Below are 21092 nucleotides of genomic sequence, written 5' to 3' on the forward strand. Positions count from 1 at the left end.
ATGTCATAAACAATTAGACTTTTTAAATGCCATTTTATAGGGGTAAACAAGCCTACTGGGAAGCCATAGTAACTGGGTACTGACCAAAGTATATACTAGATCAGTTATTATTTGCACACTTTATCATCAAAGGACATTTCCTAAAAAGAGTAATAGTAGTAACAGCTACATTAAGACAATAACAATAATAGCTAGCATTGATTTAGTGCTTTCATGTTTGCAAAATATTTTATGTTTGCAAAATATTTTATGTGTGCTATCCTAGGTGATGTTCACAGAAACACTATGTTTTGTTTTGTTTTGTTTTACATAGGAAGAAACAGAGGCTGAAAGATGTTAAATAAATTGTTCAGCCTCACATGCCTAAGAAGTGACAGGATTCAAATTCAAGGTCTTTCTGACTCCAAATCCAGCACTCTAATCCTCTGAGCCACCTATCTTTTTAAAAGAAGCAATATGGTTCTCCAAAATCAATAGACTCTTCATCATAAGAAAAGTGCTTGAGCCCACTTAAATCATTTTTAGTTAAAGAAAAAATACATCAGAGACATTCTACAGGTAAGATATAGATTTTGAAAGAAGAAAAAAATGGACCTATAATAGATGCAGCTGATAGTACAAAGACAAATGAAAGGAAAGTGGAGCATACATTTGATAAAATTACAATTTTTCTACATTTGAAAAATGCAGCACTTGTGTTTCTAGCACTTGGCACAGCACTAGGCACAAATGCCTTTTTGATAGACTGAATTAGCTAATACTGTACTACTGAAAAATTATATGCCTTAAATGTCTGCCTAGATTTTCTCATAAAATAATTTCCTAAATAAATTTCCCAAATTGTTCTTTGAACTATGTCATTTTCCTCTTTAGTGCCCAAGTTTAAGGAGATGCTCTTTCCATAGTCTGAAATGGTTTCCAGTCCATGTTAATGGCACCCCCATGTCTCCCCAGATTTTTTTCCTGGTTGCGATAAATGCTCATTTTGATTATTCAAATACCATTTCTCAGGATTTTTTGTTGTTATTTTCCTTTATTTAAAAAAAAAAAACCCAAGCCACAAATGGTGAGAGTAAATGTCACATTCACAAGCAATTCCTTAATGATTAGAGTGGACCTACGGTTTGCTCCAAGTAAGAGACATTCTGTATGTATATGTGTGTGTATGTGTTCTAGGTAGAAGGGACCTCAGAAGCCAATCAGTTTCAACTGTATCATTTTGTACATGAGGACTGAGGTTCCAAAAGGTTAAGTAACTTGCTCAGTGTCATAAGATAAGATTTAAATCCCAATTCTCAGGTTTTACATCCAATGTTCTTTCCACCATGCAATTTTGGTATTGCCATATTGACTATATTTTAGAAGTTCATCTTACTGATAAAATTATAAATGAAAAATCCTTTGTTTTGAAAGAGAGCTTTATCTTTGCAATTTGATATTTTGCTATATGTGTATATATATATACATATATAATATACTTATATAACATTTAATATAATTATATATAAAATAGTTATAACATATATACACACATACAAATATATATTTCAAAGATGAATTAGAGTAAAAGACATCACTGGAGAAAAGGTAGACTAAAAAGAACATGATGTGATAACAGCAAGAGTAAGAAATAGTAAGTTTTTTTAATGGTGCTCTCTCCATGTCAGAAAAAAATTAAAGAAGGTTCTCAACAAGTTGGGTGGTTATGATGTGGGTGGACATGGGTCAAATGTCAAAAGCATGGACAGATTGTGATCCACTTAGTAGAACATATCCAAGTTGATGAAGTGACAGACCAAACTGGATATTATATCATAAAGGTTTTTCAAAATTCCTCTAAATTACTCAGTGTACCATAATATATATATATATATATATATATTTAACTATTGGCCTTTTGTTAGATATTTAGGTGGCTTTCACTTCAATTATAAATAATTGTTAGCTTTAAGATTTGCAAAGTGTTTTACATTCTAACTTAATACAATAATCTTGGAAGACAGGTACTTGGAAGACAGGTATTATTCCCACTTTATATGTGAAGAAAATAAAACAGAGACAGCTTAAATGAATTGCCCAGCATCACAAAGCTAGTAAATATCTGAGGCAGAATTTCAATTAAGTTCTTCTTGAATCTAAGTCCAGTGTACCATGCCACCAAATTGAGAACAGCTATACATAAAACTACTATGGACTTCGTAGGCAGCTTTTGTTGTAGTTGTTTTTGATAACACTTTCAGTAGATTTTTCCCAAATAGAATTACTAGGTTAAAAATTTATTAAGTACTGCCAAAATACCTACTAAAAAGACTTCATAAGTTCAAAATTCTACCAACACTGAACAAATATATCTATTGCTCCACAGCACAGCCAACACAGTCTCAATATTTTTAATTAGTTTGCCAATGAAATACTCAATATAGCAAACACTTATTTTATGTATTTTTAAAAGTATAAAACTCTTAAATTGAAAGGCTTATGTGAACATACAAAAATGAACTTGAATCAAGGGAAAAGACAATGCATTTTATGGCAATTTACATATGATTTTAAATTAAAATTTACTTTGTGATAGGATAACAACTTTTAAAAACAATTTATAAATTCTAAATGTATTAGATTCCATAATATTTAACCTTAAACTGAATAGTGTTTTTTATTACTGATTCTGGATTTTGTCATAAAAAACTAATTGGGAGTATAAAAGCTGAAGAAACATTTTTCTCTCAGTAACTATGCTCAACAGATGAAAATGAACTTTTATAGAATTGATAATTGGTTTTTTCCTTGTTCCCTATTAAGGCATTATTTTAATCAAAATAGGAGGAATGTACATTTTTTCATAAATATTCTATTTTTCCAAGAATTATTATTGAAGTTCATGACAAAGTTATCCTGTAAGTCTTCAGCAAGTAGAGGAAAACAAGAGAAAAAGAGGAAGCATATATTTCAAGTAATTAAAAAAATACAAAGATCATTTATAAATTGAGAAGTTTTATATAAATTAATCAATGCATCCAAGATACAAAAGGAATATGTCAGTCAGGGAAAAATCTTTGTGTAAAATACTAAGACAAGGATCTAATATCAAACCTGTTTAAGGATCTAACACAAACATATAAGACAAAGATTGATGTCTCAATGAAGAGGATTAAAAACTATGGACAAACAATTACTAAAATTAAATTGTTTTATCAAACTGTTTAACTTTTTTTTTCCAAAGAAGGATTTAGTTGGGGTATGGAGTAGACAGGGAAGAAAAATGTTACCATTTACAAATACCATTAACAAAATCAATAAAACTGGTGAAAAGAGAAAAAAATATTATAAACATAATCATATAAAATGATGTTCCAAACTACTAATAATGAAAGAAATGGGAATCAAAACCAACTCTGTTTTCATCACAACCAGCAAAATAGCAAAGATGATAAATGATGGAAATACTTAAATGTTGGAGTAGCTGAGCAAAGGCAAGTAAGGTGGTGCCTTCTTGGTACATCTGTAAATAAATCGAAGAATTCTGAAAAGGAATTTGTAACTATGTTTTTTTTAAAGTTACTAAAATATTCCAGATTTAAAGCAGTTAATCCACATTTAACCCAAGAAGATTAAAGACAAAGAGTAAAGCCCCAAATATACCATGGCATTTTTTATTGCATCATTTTTTGTGGTAGCAAATTAGCAAAGATCTGGAAACAAAGAAGAAGCCCAACAGTTATGGAATGGCTAAGCAAACTGTGGTCCATGAACCTAAAGGGATATTATTATGCTATAAAAAGATGAATATGAAAAAAATTTAAATTAATTGATGCAAGTAAATTATGCAGAACCAAAAAATATTTTAAAATACAATATAAAATGAAAAAGCAAAACCAGAAAATAAACACTAAATCCAATTTATGATAAAAATTTCTCCAATAGACTCATTTCCAAAATATATAAGGAATTGACTCACATATGTAACACTAATAGTGATTCCCCAACTGACAAATAATGAAAGAATATGAATAGTTTTTCAAGGAAGAAATTGAAGCTAATAAAAGCTATATTAAAAAAAAAACTTCAAATCATTAACAAAGAAACACAAACTGAGTTTCTAACTCATTCATCATGTTGACAAAGCTTAAAAAATGGGAAAATGACAAATGTTGAAGGAACTGTGGAAAAACAGGCCTATTAATGTACTTATAAATAAAAGCTATAAAATCATATATAAATTTATAAATTATATAAACATATAGAGTTATCTATATAAATACATATGTTATACATTAAAGCTATAAAATATAAAAGCTATAAATAGGTTCAGCTATTCTGGAAAGCAATCTGGTACCATGCCCAACTAGCTCCTTATGGTATATCACTGTTTGACCCAGTAATACCCTTAATGAGCCTATATTCCAAAGAGATCAAAGGAAGAGGAAAAAGATTCACATGAACAAAAAATATTTATAGCTCCTTGTGTAGTGACAAAGAACTAGACATTAAAAGGGATAAGATTTAACAATCTTATATGATTATATAAAAGTAATGGATTTCTATTGTGCTATAAGAATTGGTGAAAAAGACAGTTTTAGAGAAACCTGAAAGACTTGTACAGATACAGAAGTAAGCAGAACCAAGAGAACAATTTATAGATTGACAACAATATTGTAAAGACAAATGATTTTAAAAGACTTGGGGATTCTTATCAATAAAATAGGCAACCATCATGGTAGAGAACCAAGTGATGGTAAGAGTAAGGATGGAGACATTTTTCAGACATGGACAATGTGGGATTTTCTTTTATTTGACAATGCATATTTGTTACAAGAGTTTTGTTGTTCATTTTTTTCTTCTTGAGGGGTGCATTAGGAGGACGGAAAGAAAGAAAATGTTTTTATTAACTAAAAAAAACCAAAATTTAAAAATTATAATCAAACTGGCTCTACAACAGAGAAAAATAAATTTTCTTTTCTTCTGTACAAAGGCTGAAGAATACAGGTGTGGAAAACCGTATATGGCCAGACTACAGATTTGTTGGCTAATTTTGCTGAATGCTTTTTTCTTCTCCTTCCTAGTTTATTCTTTCTTACATAAACAAGAAGTGATTTTTTTTTTGTTACCTGAAGAAGGGGAGGAAATACTTCAAAATAAACTAATTTTTAAAAAAAACTAGAATAGTTGAATTAAAAGAATATTAAGTTTGAAATCAAAAGACCTTATTTAAAATCCAATTCTGCTAAATTCTAGCTACAAGACCTTATAGACAAGTTGCTTAAATTCTATAAACCTTAGTTTCCCAACTTGCCAATTAGAATAATTACACTTTAAGTAGAAGTATACCTAATTCAAAGGAAATGTAAGGAAAGTATTTTACAAATTCTAAAGCATTTCATCAACTAAAGTGTTTTGGTGTAGATAATCCTAGGTAGATTGAAGTATTACATTTTGAAGGAGTTATAGATTCACCCCCTTTCAATTCACTTATTTTATGTGAGAAAACCAGTTCCCCAGAGGGCAAATGTCTTACCTAAGTTAACACATCAAAAGGAAGAGATAGAAGAGTTCTTCCTACTTCTAAGCATACACCACAAAGCAAATCAGACTCACTCTCCTCCTATGTGGGCACCTACATACATATCTCTGGATAAGAACCTATCCACTTCACCTTGAAATAGAGCTAATCTCTCTAATCACCGTAAATCAGTCATTGAAAGTATCTAAAATATTTAGATACATATACTACATATAATCTTAAAATTGTTCAGTCTCTTCTTTTTTATGTTTCTTTTTCATTTTTTCAACATTCATTTTTTTATGATTTTGCATCCCAAATTTTCCCCCTTTCTCCTTTCCCACTTCCCAATAAGGCAAGCAGTCTGATAGAGGTTATACAGGCACAATCATGACATGTCATATTGTGAAAAAGGAAAAACAGAAATAAAAAAAGACAAAATAATGTGGATATATGTTTTGCTCTGCACATAGTCTCTACAGTTCTTTCTCTGGTTGTGGATACCTTCTTCCATCATGAGTCTTTTGGAATTGTATTGCTGAGAAGAGCTAAGTCAATCATAGTTGATCACTGCACAACACTGTTGCTACTGTATACAATGTTCTTCTGGTTCTGCTCATTTCATTCAGTATAAATTCATTTAAGTCTTCCCAGGTTTTTCTGAAATCTACCTGCTCAACATTTCTTATAGCACAATAGTATTCCATTATATTCATCCTTCACAATTTGTTCAGCCATTTCCCAACTGATGAATATCCCCTCAATTTTGAATTATATGCCATTGCAAAAAGAGCTGCTATAAATATATTTGCACATGTAGGTCCTTTCCCTTTTTTATGATCTCTTTGGGGAAAAGACCTAGTAGTAGTGTTGCTGAATCAAGGGGTATGCACAGTTTGAGTGCTCTTTGGGCACAGTTCCAAATTATGCAATGTCTTCTAAAATCATAATAAAAGTTAGAAACTGTTCTCCAATATATAACATTGACATAGAAATCCCGTTTGTAAATAGCTGTTAGCAAATTGTCTCCTATATCAGATTATCAGATCTTTGAGATAAAGGACTGGTTTTCTTGCCTTTCTATTTATCTCTAGAGCTTAGTACAGTGTATGGCACAAAATGGACATTTAATAAATTTACCTAAAGCCACCCAATTATACAAATATGCCCTCCACATTTTTGTTTTGTTGGAGTCTTTAGCTGATCTTATGGTCAGGTGTAGGTGAACATACAATTGAATGAAAGCATATTTAAGGAAAAGATACAATAGAACCTCCGATTTGGTTGCCCTAGAGATATTCTGATTTTTTAAAAAAGAATTTTGAGAAAAAAAAGATTCAGATGTTTAGAAGTTCCACTTAGTACATGATCCAGCAGGGAAGTGAAATCTTCTCAGGACAAAAATTTTTGGGAAAAAGAGATGCTTTTCATTTCACCCAGAACCTAGAAATCAGAAAGCATAATGACATTGAAGGTCCCTATATACAAGAGGGGAGAAGGCATTCTGACAATCTTGCTTTAAACCTCCTTAGAAATAAAGGCCAACTGAAAAGAAAAAAAAAAAAGATTTAAGTAGTTCTTGGTTTAGAGCTCTACCAAAAGATTCTAATCTTCTTATTGCAGCTCCTGCTTCTAGAGTAATTCTAACTAGAAGGACACATTTCCCTAAAAGCTATACAAGGAAACTAATCATGTTGGCTGGTCTAAAATCAACCAAAGGACTACTGTGAGTTTGAATGACATTTGTCATCACAGTTATGTCTCATGTACTTAAAAAGGCTCTAGAATATCAGATGTCATTCAGCTGGGGAAAATTATTTCCACAGCTTGCCCTCTTCACAGACATACTGTTAATGGTGAGATTTGTCTTCAATGGCTAAAAAGAAAGTACTGGTAAAATTTAGTTACTGTTGCTGGTATAGAGAAGAATGGCAACATTTACACCAACAAGCACCAAATGGAAGGACCAATTACCAATTTTAATGAGGTCATCCATCTCATTTCACTAGGATACACATACCAATTATTCTTCTAAAAGAAAAAATAACAATCTTAATCCCTTCACATTTACAGATTTCTTTAAGCTTTGCAAAATTTGCAAAATCAAATTTCTTAATGTTGAAGCAGGATCAGAACGAATGCTCACTCCCTCTATTCAAATGAGCTACAGAGTAGGAGAATTTACCACTGTTTTCAAAAATCAGCTCTTGACATTTTGGGAAACACTAGCTTTTTCTGTGAAACAATGGGGTGGCTAGCTTTGACACTCCTTTTCCTTTCCTCAAAAAAGAGAACAAAAGGGCCATCAGAAAGAAGCAAACTTAAGCAGTTTTCATTTCTATAAATTCAGATTTCCTCAGCAAAAAAAAAAAAAAATTCTTCTGAAGTTATAAGGGAATTTCACACAAAATAGTTACATATTTCTCAATTCAATCTAGTATTTATAAATCTACTATGGTGCATGAAGCATTTTATTAAGTGCTGAGGAAACAAAAACAAAATGAAGAAAGACTGTCTTCAAGGAGCTTAAGTGAGTTTTTCTGGGAAAACACAACAATGTAATAAACTTTATTAAAATATATTCTATTAATTATATTTTCATTAAACAACACAATAAGAAAATAATACATTATTAAATTTATAAAGCCCTTTAATGTTTGAAAAGTGTTTTACATATATTAATGCATTAATGCTCACAACAGTCTTGTGAAATTGCTGCTATCTCCATTTTTCAGAAGAAACTAAGATGAGGATAGTATGTAAATATATAGGGCTATAGATTATAATTAGGGAAAAGGGAGAGAACATTTATAAAAGGATAAGGAAAGACTTCCAAATGGAGACAGCACATAAACTGAGTTTTTAAGACAGAGATTCTAAGTTCACATAAAAAGCATAACATTAGAATGCCACATTTTTCAATAAGCAACTTAACCAAAAAGTTAACAAAGTAAACAACAGAATGCATATTTTATAGCTACTCAGGATACATAGCCTAAGAGAAAAACATATAGTTAATTCTCTCAGATTAAGATAACCTCTTTCTTCTGTCAGATTCTGGGACAAAGATTTTTGAGGTTTTTTAAATTTTATGGTTTAATATGAAAGATGACAAAGTCAAGTTTTCCTGGATCTTCATATTTCATACCATTATTTCAACAGTATAATCTTTTCTTTCTTTTGAAAAATATGTAAAAACTAGTAACAGAGTTTTGAATTACTAAATCTGAGTATGCAACTAAAGGAAGCAAACAATATTCCTCAAGGAAAAATGATGCTTTCTGTTTTCAGCATCATAAAACTGTACCAGGTTTATTAATTTAGTCTGAAGATGTGCATGTCTTTAAATGACATTACCTTAAAATGAAATCATAACCTTGTTTTTTTTGTTTCAACTTAAAAAAAAAGCAGTTCAGATTTTGCAAATAGGAAAAAAGATGCAAAGACATGAATATTTAAAAGCACTAAATTACTGTCTAAACCCAATAAGTAAATCTGAATTAACATTAAAGCATCCATTCAAAACAATGTTTTAAATGCATAAAAAGTTTTTATGGCCACAATTTGAATTTAGCAATAAATTACAGCCATTTAAGCTTCAACAAAACTTTACTATAAATTTGTCTTCTGGGTCTATGCAACAATGTTGCACAACAGAGATTTAGAGATAGCTAGGTCTTTTTAGTACTTGCAGTAATGAAAGCCCTTAGAAATTAGAAAAAAGTAAACTCATACTTGCAAATCTAGTATGATTCTGGAATTTGATTATTTTCTGAGAGAATCATCATGATTACAAAGGCTCTGCTCTCATATGTGGGATCAACACAGCTTTTGCTGTAAAATAAAAAGTGATTCATTAATGAAATATTCCATGACTGGATTGCTAGCCCACTTACCTATTCAAGTTCAGAATATAGTTAAGATTTTTGACAAGTGAAAATACTATTTTTATACAAGTACAGAATGGTCTGAGCATTTAAAGAGAACTTTTAGCGATTTTAAAATATGTAACTTTTTTTCATTATTATCAGATAAAAACAGTTCTTTATAGAACTGAATGGTGACTTTCATTAGAAATCAGAACATTTTAATTAGTACTTCAGACATTTTATCTATTTTTTCATAATGCTAAATAAGAATAAAGATTAGCATCATTCTTCCTTTCTCCAGACATCATTTAGTTTAAATGGCACTCTTCACCTAAAAAAGAGGCCATTATATTGTTGGTGAAGTTGTAAAATGATACAACCATTCTGGAGAACAATTTGGAGATATGCCAAAGGACTCTAAAATTTACATACCCTTTCATCCGATAATGTCACTACAAAAGATCATAAAAGAGGAGAAAGAACCCACATATGCAAAAAACATTAAGGCATTTTTTTTGTAGTGGCAAGGAATTGGAAATTGAATAGATGTTCATCAATAGGGGAATGGCTGAATAAGTTATGTTATATGAATGTAATGGAATATTATTGTTCTACAAGAAATGATGAGCAAGCTGAATTTTTTAAAAATCCTGGAAAAACTTACATGAACTAATGCTGAATGAAGTGAGTAGAAACAGGAAAACATTATATATAGTAACAACAAGATTATGTAATAATCAACTGTGATGGATTTGGCTCTTCTCAACAATGTGGTGATTAAAAGTAATTCCAAAAGAGTTGGGATGGAAAATGTCATCTGCATCCAGAGAAAGAACTGTGGTAACTGAATATGGATTGAAGCATAGTATTTTCATCTTTTTGTTTGTTTTTTTCTCTCATGTTTTTTCCCTTTTGGTCTGATTTTTCTTGCACAACATGACAAATGTGGAAATATGTTTTAAAAGATTATACATATTCAACCTATATCAGATTATTTGCTGTCTTAGGGAGAAGGGAGGGAGAAGAAAAATTTGGAACACAAAGTCTTACAAAAATGAATATTGAAAACCACCCTTACATGTATTTGGAAAAACAAAACACTATTGAAAAAAAAAAAAAGAAAAGAAAAAGGACCATTAAAAATGACAGAGCAAAAAAAAAAAATATATATATATATATATATATTTTTGCTGGCTTCAAATTTTCCTTAATGGTAAAGGACTGATTGCTAATGAAAAACAGTCATTAAATCATAAAACTGAATTTTCTGTAATTATTACCTTTTATTTTCCCAAATATTAATGATATGATAAAGCTCCCATCTTTTAGATAAAAGTTAGATATTAATGTCTCTAGTGTTCCTTCAATCTCTAACATCATCTAATCTTAATAAGCATTTGCTTCATAAACTAATCAACAAGAATTTATTAGTAGTTAGTAATTGTCAGACATTGTACCAAGGAAACTAACACAAAAGCAGACCATTCTTATCTTCAAAAAGTTCACATTATATAAAGGAAAAGGAGATGTTCATAGATATATAAATACACATATATAAAGCACATAAGTATAGAGCATATATCTATACATTCACACATATAAAAACATGTACACATATAAAGAGCATATGCACAGAGAGAGCATGAGAGCAACACTGCACATATATATGTACATAATATGTAAGGTTTATTAAATACCTAAAACTATAAAGTATTTTGGAAAAAGTAGGAAAAGGTAAAAAGGAATAATTATCTCAAAAAAAAAAAGGCATGACATTTTCCATTTGATAAATGGTCAAATATGAACAGCAATCTTCAGATGAAGAAATTAAAGTCGTTTCTAGTCATATGAAAAAATTCTCTAAATCACTACTGATTAGAGAAATGCAAATTAAGACAACTCTGAAATACCATTTCCCATGTCTCAGATTGGCTAAGATGATAGGAAAAGATAATGATAAATGTTGGAAGACATGTGGGAAAATTAGGACACTAATATATTAGTGGAGATATGAACTGATCCAATCATTATGGAGAACAATTTAGAACTACTCCTAAAAGGCTATCAAACTATGCATACCTTTTGATCCAACAGTCCCTCTACTGGGTTTGTATCACAAAGACATCATAAAAAAGGGATTTAAAAAACCCACATATGCAAAAATGTTTGCAGCAGCCCTTTTGATATTGACAAGGAACTGGAAACAGAATGGAAGCCCATCATTTGGGGAATGGATGAATAAGTTATAGCATATCAATGTAACGAAATATTATTGTTCTAAAAGAAACGATCAGCAGGATATTTCAGAAAGGGCTAGAGAGAATAACAAGAACTGATACTAAGTGAAGTGAGTAGAAACAAAAGAACACTGTCTAAAGCACCAACAAGATTATGTGATGATCAACTGCGAAGGCAGTTCAATAAGGAGGTAATTCAAGCCAGTTCCAATAGACTTGTGATGGAGACAGCCATCTGCATTCAGAGAGAATAAATACTAGGCGGATTGAATGTGGATCACAACTTACTATTTTCACCTTTGTTGTTGTTGTTGTTGTTGTTGTTATTTGCTTGCTTATTTTTTTCCCTTTTTGATCTCATTTTTCTTGTGCAGCATGATAAATGTGGAAATGTTTAGAAGAATTGTACATGTTTAACTTACATTGGATTACTTGCTGTCTAGAGGAGGGGGAAGGTGGGAATTAAGGGAGAAAAATATGGAATACAAGGTTTTTCAAGGGTTAATCTTGACATATATTTTGAAAAATAAAAAGATGTTATAAAAAATAAATGTTATCTCACTTGAAAAAAATAAAACTAAAGTAGGACATGAAAAGAAGAACTAATCCAGAGGAAGCAGATAGGGATGAAGGACTAATAATACTGGAACCTTACTTTCACCTGTGTTGAAGAAACACTGTATACATCTGGAAGAAGATACAAGTCTTCTGAACTGGTAAAGATTTGAGAAAATTTATAAAGATTTGGGAAACAGGGGAGGAGAGAGACTTTTAGAGGGATATACAGATTAACCTATTGGGGGGGGCAAGATGAGGGAGAAATGAGGGGTAGGTGAAATAAGGATATATACTTTATTATATATTTCAAAAGATTTACAAGTAGTACTATTAGTTTTGCAGTTTCGCATGTAATTATCTTTCTTATTATACAATGCTATGGAGGGGGGGAGAAACTAGAAGCAAAGAAAAGGACTCTGGAGGGACCTAGAACCCGAGCTGACCCTTGAAGGGAGATTGGAGTTTTCAGAGGAAAAACAGGAAGGGAGATCATTTTAGTGATTATGGAAAGCTTGTGTAAAAAGATGAGAGGATTGGGGGTGGAACATCATTTATAGAAATCAGTAAATGGGCCAAAAGAACCACATAGTGTTTCAGGGGTAGCACAGTCTGGTGAGATAGGATGAAACTGTATTATAAAGGGTTTACATTTTAGGCATTTAGGAATTTGAAACTGAGGAGATGCCCATCAATTGGTGAATGAATGAAAAAGTTGTGATACATGAATGTAATGGAATATTATTTTTCTATAAGAAATGATGAGCAGGCAGATTTCAGAAAAACCTGAAAATACTTGTATGTACTGAAGCTGAGTGCAGTGAACTGAACCAGGAGAACATTAAGCAGAGTAAAAGCAATATTGTATGATGATCAGTTATGATAGGTAAACTGAGCTGACAATAGGTCAGTCAAATATGATAGGTAAACTGACAATTCCAATAGATTTGTGATGGAAAATGCCATCTATATCCAGAGAAAGAACTATGGAAACTGAATATAGACCAAATCATACTATTTTCACTTTAAAAAAATTTTTTCTTCTTGGTGGTTTTTCCCTTTTATTCTGATATTTCTTTTACAACTTGACAAATATGGAAATATGTTTAGCATGACTGTACTATATCAGCTTGCTTATTATCTCAGAGAGAGAAGAGGGAAAGGAAAGACGAAATAATTATAACTCAAAATGTTATAAAAATGAATGTTGAAAACTATCTTGACATGTAATTTGGAAAAATAAAAAGTGAATAATTAATAAATAAAAAATATATTAATAAAAAATAAACAAATACATTTTTTTTTTATTCTAGACACAATACAGAGCCACTAGAGTTTCCTGAACAGGGGAATAAAATAGTCATTTCTGTTCTTTAAGAATATCAATTTATCTGTTATGTGGAAGTTGAATTGAAGAGGAGATACTGGAGACCAATTAGGAAACTCCTGTAATAGTACAGTAGAAAGGGATGAGGGAGAAAGATGTTGGAGAAGTAAAATCAATAAGATTTGTCAACAGAATAGCTAGAAAAATGGGTGGGTTTGAGAACAAATAGGTTCTGTTTTGGATAAAGTAAGTTTGAAAGGACATCCAAGTGAAAGTACTCATTAGAAAATCTGCAATGCAATGTAAAACAGAGAAGGAAGGGCTGGATAAGGAGATTTGGAAGTCATTTCCATAGAAGTGAGAGTTGAATCCTTGGAAACTAATATGATCAACAGAATATAATAGAGAGAAAAGAAGAAAAACTATACAAAAACAGAAACATACTTTTAAATACCTCTAATCACATCATTCAGAAAAATCAGCATCATTCAGAAAGAGTTGTATGCAGAGTGGAAAAAAAAATCCAACTAACTCCAGTTCTAATTGAAGGTCAGTAACTAATCAGATATACAACTAACTCTTCACAAGTTATTTAATTATTCTGGGTCTCCATTCCTTTATTTGTAACATGGAGAGGTCAGATTAGATGATCTCCTAAATCCCTGAGCATATTAATCATGGTTTTTGCCCTTCTGTATTTTGGATTTAACAGCATTGCCCTTTAAAGTCTACCAAAAATCACATACAATTGTTTACAAGACATGAATACACAAATTGCATTAAGTTCCTTCAAGGCTTGTATTCCAGGTGCAGAAATAAGTTATTATGAGAAGAGTTACACAATAGAGCGCATGTCCCAGGATAATTGTGAAAAGGATAGAGAAAAGACTAGGCTATGGATATATTATTCCATTTTTATTTGATTAGAACAAATGACTCAATCAGCCTCAATAGAGAGCTATGCATTTGTTCCTTCTCCAGTCTAACCTATGATAGCTATTTGGATGGTCATCATTCTGTTCTGTGCCCTCATTGCAGTAAATATATCTTTACTCAGTCACCATTATACATTGATATGGAAACGACTCAACAATGTAAATGCTCAGAAATCCTTGTAATTTTGAATCGTGTGTCATTACTCTAAATACATTCCTTCTTTCCTGAAGTATCTTCTCTTCTTTCTTTGTACCGAATAACTCTTACAAACACTAGTTTGTTCCTAGTTCACCAATTCTGAGCAATATTTTTGCTGTAACCAATTTCAGAAGGTACTTACTGTCTCAGAATTCCATGCCTGTTTTCTTCATGTTCTACTGGGTAGAAGTTAGCATATCCTAAAGATTTGCTACAATCTATATCTTTTTACCCACTTAGCCCATCTTCTCACCTATTTTTCTTCATTACTAGTTGGAAAAGAAAGCTCATTTTTGGCTCACCAAACCCACTTTTACATATTAATCCATGAAAGGAACATAATTCAAAGCAAGTATTTATTAAGTACTTTATTGTGTATTTAAGCAATATACCAAATGCTATAAATACGATGAAAAGAAAAAGAAACAATTAGTCCCTGATCTCCAGGAATCATAATCTAATGGGGGTGATAATGAGAGAGCAGGGGTCAAGGAAGGTGGAGCAACTTCCAAATGATGATGTACAAACAGGATCTATAGATGTGGGATTAGTTGGATGTAATCCCAGAGGGAAAGCATTAAGGCTTATTGCAGAAGGTGGCACTTCCAAGGAAACCTAAGGAAACCAGGAAGCAGAAGCAAGGAAGGAGGCATGTATGGGGACAACCAATCAGAAGTTCTGGGGATTAATTATCCAAGAAGGAATTATCAAATCACATTCTGTTTGCTTAGATTCAATGTCACAAAATGATAATAAAGCACTATTTAAAAAGTTATGTGTGCTTATAAAATATAATAATAATAAGCAAAAGGGGACATTGATGAAGGTGATGAGCTAAGCTATCAATCAGTAAAATGATTGATCCAGCTTTCTTCTCCTTCAGACCTTTGTCAAATCTTTATAAGGGCTTTCAGGACTCATTTTTTCCCGGCTCAAATATACTAGGGAGAATTGGGTCTCAGAGGCTATTACCTTTCCTCCAAGAATTATCTCCCTAAATGAACAAAAAATCTTTGCCCTTTGACTGAGCAATGGCATTGCCAGGAATATAATTCCAAGAAGGTCAAAGATAGTAACAAAGATTCCACCTAAAATGTTCATTGTAATACTTTTTGTAGCAGAAAAAAACCTAGAAACAAAAGTAGAAGCCCATTCATTTGGGAATGATGGATGATTTTTGGTACAAGAATATAATGAATATTCTTTTGTCATAATAAAAAACAAGTATATGGAATTCAGAGAAACAGAAAAATTTCTATAAACTGAAACAGACGGAATAAAACTAAATCAAGAAAATAACATATGCAACAACTATGACAATGTAAATAGAAAGAATAATAATGGCCAATTTTGACCAAAGGAAAGATGAGAAAATGTACCATGTTCCTTTCACTAAAGAGATGAAAAATTATAAGCAAGGAATATTTCAGATGCTCTCAGGGCTAATATGTTGGGTGGTTTTAAAAAAAAATCTTTGTTACAAGGAAAGATTCACTGGGTAGGATAGGAGAGGGATATATTACAAATGAATGTAATATGAAAACAAAAATCATCAATTAAACTTTTTACCAAAAAAAAAAAAACAAACCACTCCAGAATCACCGTACATACAATATGATATTTAAAACTGTTTGAATAATTAAAAATCAAAGAATCTTGGAGGCTATCTCTTGGTAGAAGAATAATTATACCTGAATTTTAACATGCAATGGACTCTGAAAAGCAACTTACCCTCAAAGCTTCTATGACAAGGTCTCTAGCTTCCAGTTCTCCTTCCATTACACTGAGAAGCATTCGCAGCTCTGGTTTGCTGAGTGTGTCCACATCAAATTCTTTTTTCTGCAAAGGAGAAATAAAGTGTTGAAAACACCACTTTTTAAAAGAAATATGTAGAACAGCTCAACATTTCCATTTTCCAAATGTTATAAAAATAGCCTGGCAATTTCTATTCCAATTGTTTGGCACATCCATGGCTGGACTATCCCACCAGGCATTTGGATATTTGCCCAGTGGCAGCTGGGTAGTCCTCATTCTTCAGGAATGGAAGGTGGAAATGGAATGGCCAGCAGCCAAACTCCATCTCTGCCCTTAAATCCATCAACCATCATCAAAAAGTTCTCCTTCCAAGGAGCTTCCTCAGCATATAGTCAATATTTTCCAAATGGAATTATTTGGACGACATCAGCATACATCCACCAGTCACACATTTAAGGTTCCCAGAGCCCAGGTTAGTACTCAGGCTCACTTAGTTTAACTATAACAATTCACTTTCTGACATCACTTTAAGATTTACAAAGTCATTTTCTCACAACCACTCTGCAAGATAAATTTTGTGATATTATTAATCCCATTTTTATAAATAAAGAACTAAACCTCTTAAAAACTAAGTTGTCTTGTTATGAGATGAAAGTAGAGTAGACTGATGTACATAGAAACCAGGCACATTTCATTCCAAGGAGGATCCAGTTTGATTTCTATAATGAACTCAATATGAAAGAACCTCAAGATTACTCAATTCCTGAATCTTTTATGATCTGAACAGAACCTGCCACCTAATAAGACATATATTCTTGTAGACAAGTATGTAATTTGAATATCTGTAAATTAGATTTCTATTTGTAAATAATTTTTAAAAGACTTGCAGTAGATATTTTCATAAAGCTATTAGTCTCTCATTTTTATGTCACGAGTTCATTTTCTACCCACAAATTGTCTAAAAGTAGCAAAGATATTTTTAACAACAACAATGACAATCATAGCTAGTATTTATGGTGGCATTTTAAAGTTTTCAAAGTGCTTTACAAAGATTATCGTGCTAGCATCCTCATTTTATGGTTGAGGAAATTGAAATAAACAGAGGTTAAGTGACTTTCCCAGGCTCACATAACTTTTAAGTGACCAAGGTGGGATCTGAACTCAGATCTTCTTTACTACAGTTCCAATACTCTACCCATTGTACCATCTAGTACTAGTCTACTTTAATGGCATTAATCAGGGCATCTTCTCTGCAAGAACCATTTTTCAGGTCATCAAATTAATTCTATTTATGCTTTTACATGAGACTTTAAAGAACAGGAGTAGAATTAGGAAGTTTCTAGCAACCACCAACTGACTGCTCTAAAACAGCATTGTGCTATGGTAGAACAAGGTATAAGGTTCCCAACCCCCCAAATGGCTTCTTATCTAACGTTAGTATCTTTCTCAACCCTTCCTGACATCTATACATGAAATTACACTCCTATCATAGGATCATAAATATAGAGCTGAAAAAGCCACCAAATGAACCAAATCCCCCTATGATAATGTGCAGGCTTAAGTCATAGGAAGGTTATAAGATTTGGCCAAGTCCACATAGTAATAGGAAACAGAGGCAGAATTTGTTTTTTTATTTGTTTGTTTGTTTTTGCTGAGGCAATTGGGGTTAAGTGACTTGTCCAGGGTCTCACAGCTAGAAGTGTTAAATATCTGAGACCAAATTTGCACTCAGGTTCTCCTGACTTCCACCTAGCACCCCTATCCCCCTCCTTGCCCAGCTGGCAGAATTTGTACACAGGTCTTCTGATTCAAATCTCAGTATTATTACATTACACAATGCTGTACCGAGGCAATATTTAAAGAAAAAGAGAAGAGCATAAGTTAGTAAACTTTAGGGGGTGGCTAATTGTTGTTAACATTCTTAAGGCAAGTTTGGATCATTTTTGTTTATTGTTCAGATATTTGAAAGAATTAGGTATTTGAAGATATAGATATTTGAAGAATAGAGATTTGACATTTGAGCAGTAGATATTTGAAGAAATGAGAAGAGGAAAGTAAATATTACTGGCAAAAACAAACCCCCAAAAAGTGTAGTCTTAGTGGGTCATCCATTTCCAAATCTATCTTAGAGCCTTGTTCTAACAGGAAAATGTATATTTCTAATAAGTAAAGACAGGATGTATTTTATAAAAGTCCATTTCTTTGAAAATTTTTTAACTCTGGTTCAATAACTTCAACATACTGACCACAGTAAAAGATAGAAACTTGCTTTTTCCATTGAGCTAAGAGAAGGGGCTATTATTTTATATGTAGTTTATACCAAAGCTTCTTAAACTGTGGATCATGACCTCATAAAGGGGTATGTAACTGAATGTTGGAGTCACAAAATATCAAAATATTGATCAACTATGAAAAACATTGCAGATACTCTGTGTCCTGTAGTATCATATATTTTGCCAAGATTTAATTTAGCTAAACAAATAAACAAAAGTAAACAAGTTAAAAAAATAAACAAAATGGAAAATAAATACTTGCATTTTTGTATTTTGTATTTGTATACACAAATTTGCTTTCCTCTTTAATAAATAGCAAAATCATATGTATACCAAAGAATTGTTTTAAAATAAATTTCTTTATGATTTATTATCAGTAAACCCTTGATTTGTGTATCTATTTTGTATGCCTATATATCTGGTGCCATGTAAAATTTTCTCCGGAGAAAAAGAGTTGGGAATGGAAAAAGTTAAAGAAGTCCTGGTTTAGAGTATCAAGTTTAATTAACTTTGCTTCAGCTTCTTTTAAAGACTTGAATTAATTATTTCCAAAGCTTCCATAAACAAAATGCTTCATCTGAACAATACACTTGCTTCTCATATTCCCTGTTCTAGCTGAACTAGCCTATTAGCTGCTCTATGTACAAGATATTAAACATTCCCCTTTCCATGTCCTTCCACAAGTGATCACATCTGGAATATAATCCCTCTCCACATTAGTTTCACAGAATCTTTGACTTCTAGGGGTACCCAAAGCTTTCCTGATCTCTCTAGTTATCTACATTCTCTTTTTTTGCTTTACTAGTTTATTTGTTATATTTCATAGAAGAATATAAGTCTTTGTACCCTCAACACCTAGCACCATGCCTTACAGCGAATGGGCACTTAATAAATGTCTGTTGAATTAGGGAGTGACAAAATAGTATAATGTACTACAAGGATTCTGATTTGTGTGGGAGATCAAGGCATCTGACCTATATATCATTTCATTACTTGATCAAGAGTAATAAATATACCTCTAGTTTTCTATCAATAAAACAAAACTTTAATAGAATCTTGGTATAATAAATCTTGATATATCACAAATTCACACATACTACAAGTCCAATGCCTATGAACAAGAGATATTACATATATTTCAAGAATAAAAACTACTGTAATCCTTGTTCTTTCAAGAATATGCTTGTACTAGAATAAAGTATATTATATTAAACAAGGTATACAATTTTTAAATTCTTTATTCCCATAGGAATGTTTTCAGAATTAAAAAGCATATAAGAAAATAACTAAAAATTCCAGGGTATTCTACAAATAAATTCAAGGTATTTTGACTAAATTGAAAAGAAATGGAATGATTATTTATATGGCACCTCCAATACAGATACTGTTAAGTACTTTCACAAACATTAACTCATTTGATCCACAACAACCTTGTGAGGGGGCTACTATTATTATTCCCATTTTATAGTTGAGAAAATGGAGACATAAAGAGGTTAATTGATGTGCCCAGAGTCACACAGTAAGAAAAATATCTGAAGCCAAATTTCACTCTATATCTTCCTGACTCCAGGCTCAACACTCTAACCCCTATACCACAAATTATGTGCAAATTATGAGCAATAAATGCAACTTTAAATTTTTTTCTTGGATGTGCTTTTTATCAATATAGACAGTCAATGATAAGAAAATATCCTCTATCAATCACTTAACAAGCATTATTAAGAACCTTATATTTTATCCAGAGAGAGAACATGTATATAAGATAGTTAAATATGAAATAAATATAACAAATAATTGGGGGGAGGGTGAAAGGGAAAGGAAAAGAGAGACTACCAAGACTGCTTGAGAGGGGATCAAGAAAGACTGTATAGGAAATGGCGCTGCAGTTGAATTTTGAAAGAAAATATGGATTTTAAAGATAGAGGTGAAGATATTCTAGTCAGGAGATTAGCCCATGCAAATACACAGAGATGGACATAGAAAAATGTTTTTGAAGAGAAACAAGAATCCTAGACTGTAGAGAATAAGAATATAATGTACAATACAGAAAGGTAGGTGGGAGCCAGATTATGAGGTGTTTACATTTGGTCCTAAAGGAAGCAGGGAGCCACTGAAGTTTACTGAGTAGGGGAATATTATAGCTTTAGGAAAATCCTAGTGACCTAGGTCACTTTGGAAGGTCTGCTGGGGAAGGGATCTGAGGCAAGAAAGTTCAATGAGGAGACCACTGCAATAGCCAGGTGTAAGGCAGTGAGGTCCTCAAACAGGACTATGGTCATGAGGAAAGATCTGAAAAGCGGTAGTGGTAAAACTGACAAGACAGATTGTGTCTTAGATACTGACTGAGATTTAATCCCAAAAGGGAAAAATGCTTTATCTGGTATCACAAACTCAATGTGTATGGAAAGTCACACTTAAATTTAGCCCTTCGTGATAGTAAGC

The 21092-nt window shown here is 31.9% G+C and overlaps 1 protein-coding gene across 2 annotated transcripts in view; it reads right to left on the reverse strand.

Moving 5' to 3' along the window:
• The window catches only part of CTTNBP2 (cortactin binding protein 2), a 176261-nt gene that overhangs the window by 140812 nt on the left and 14357 nt on the right, over positions 1-21092 (reverse strand). For both annotated transcript variants that reach the window (XM_031938869.1, XM_003771544.3), the window contains exon 2: positions 16354-16461. In XM_031938869.1, the coding sequence (XP_031794729.1) occupies positions 16354-16461 (108 nt within the window). The remainder of the gene's footprint in view (positions 1-16353; positions 16462-21092) is intronic.

Source organism: Sarcophilus harrisii, chromosome 5 (assembly GCF_902635505.1).
Source record: "Sarcophilus harrisii chromosome 5, mSarHar1.11, whole genome shotgun sequence".
Taxonomy (NCBI): domain Eukaryota; kingdom Metazoa; phylum Chordata; class Mammalia; order Dasyuromorphia; family Dasyuridae; genus Sarcophilus; species Sarcophilus harrisii.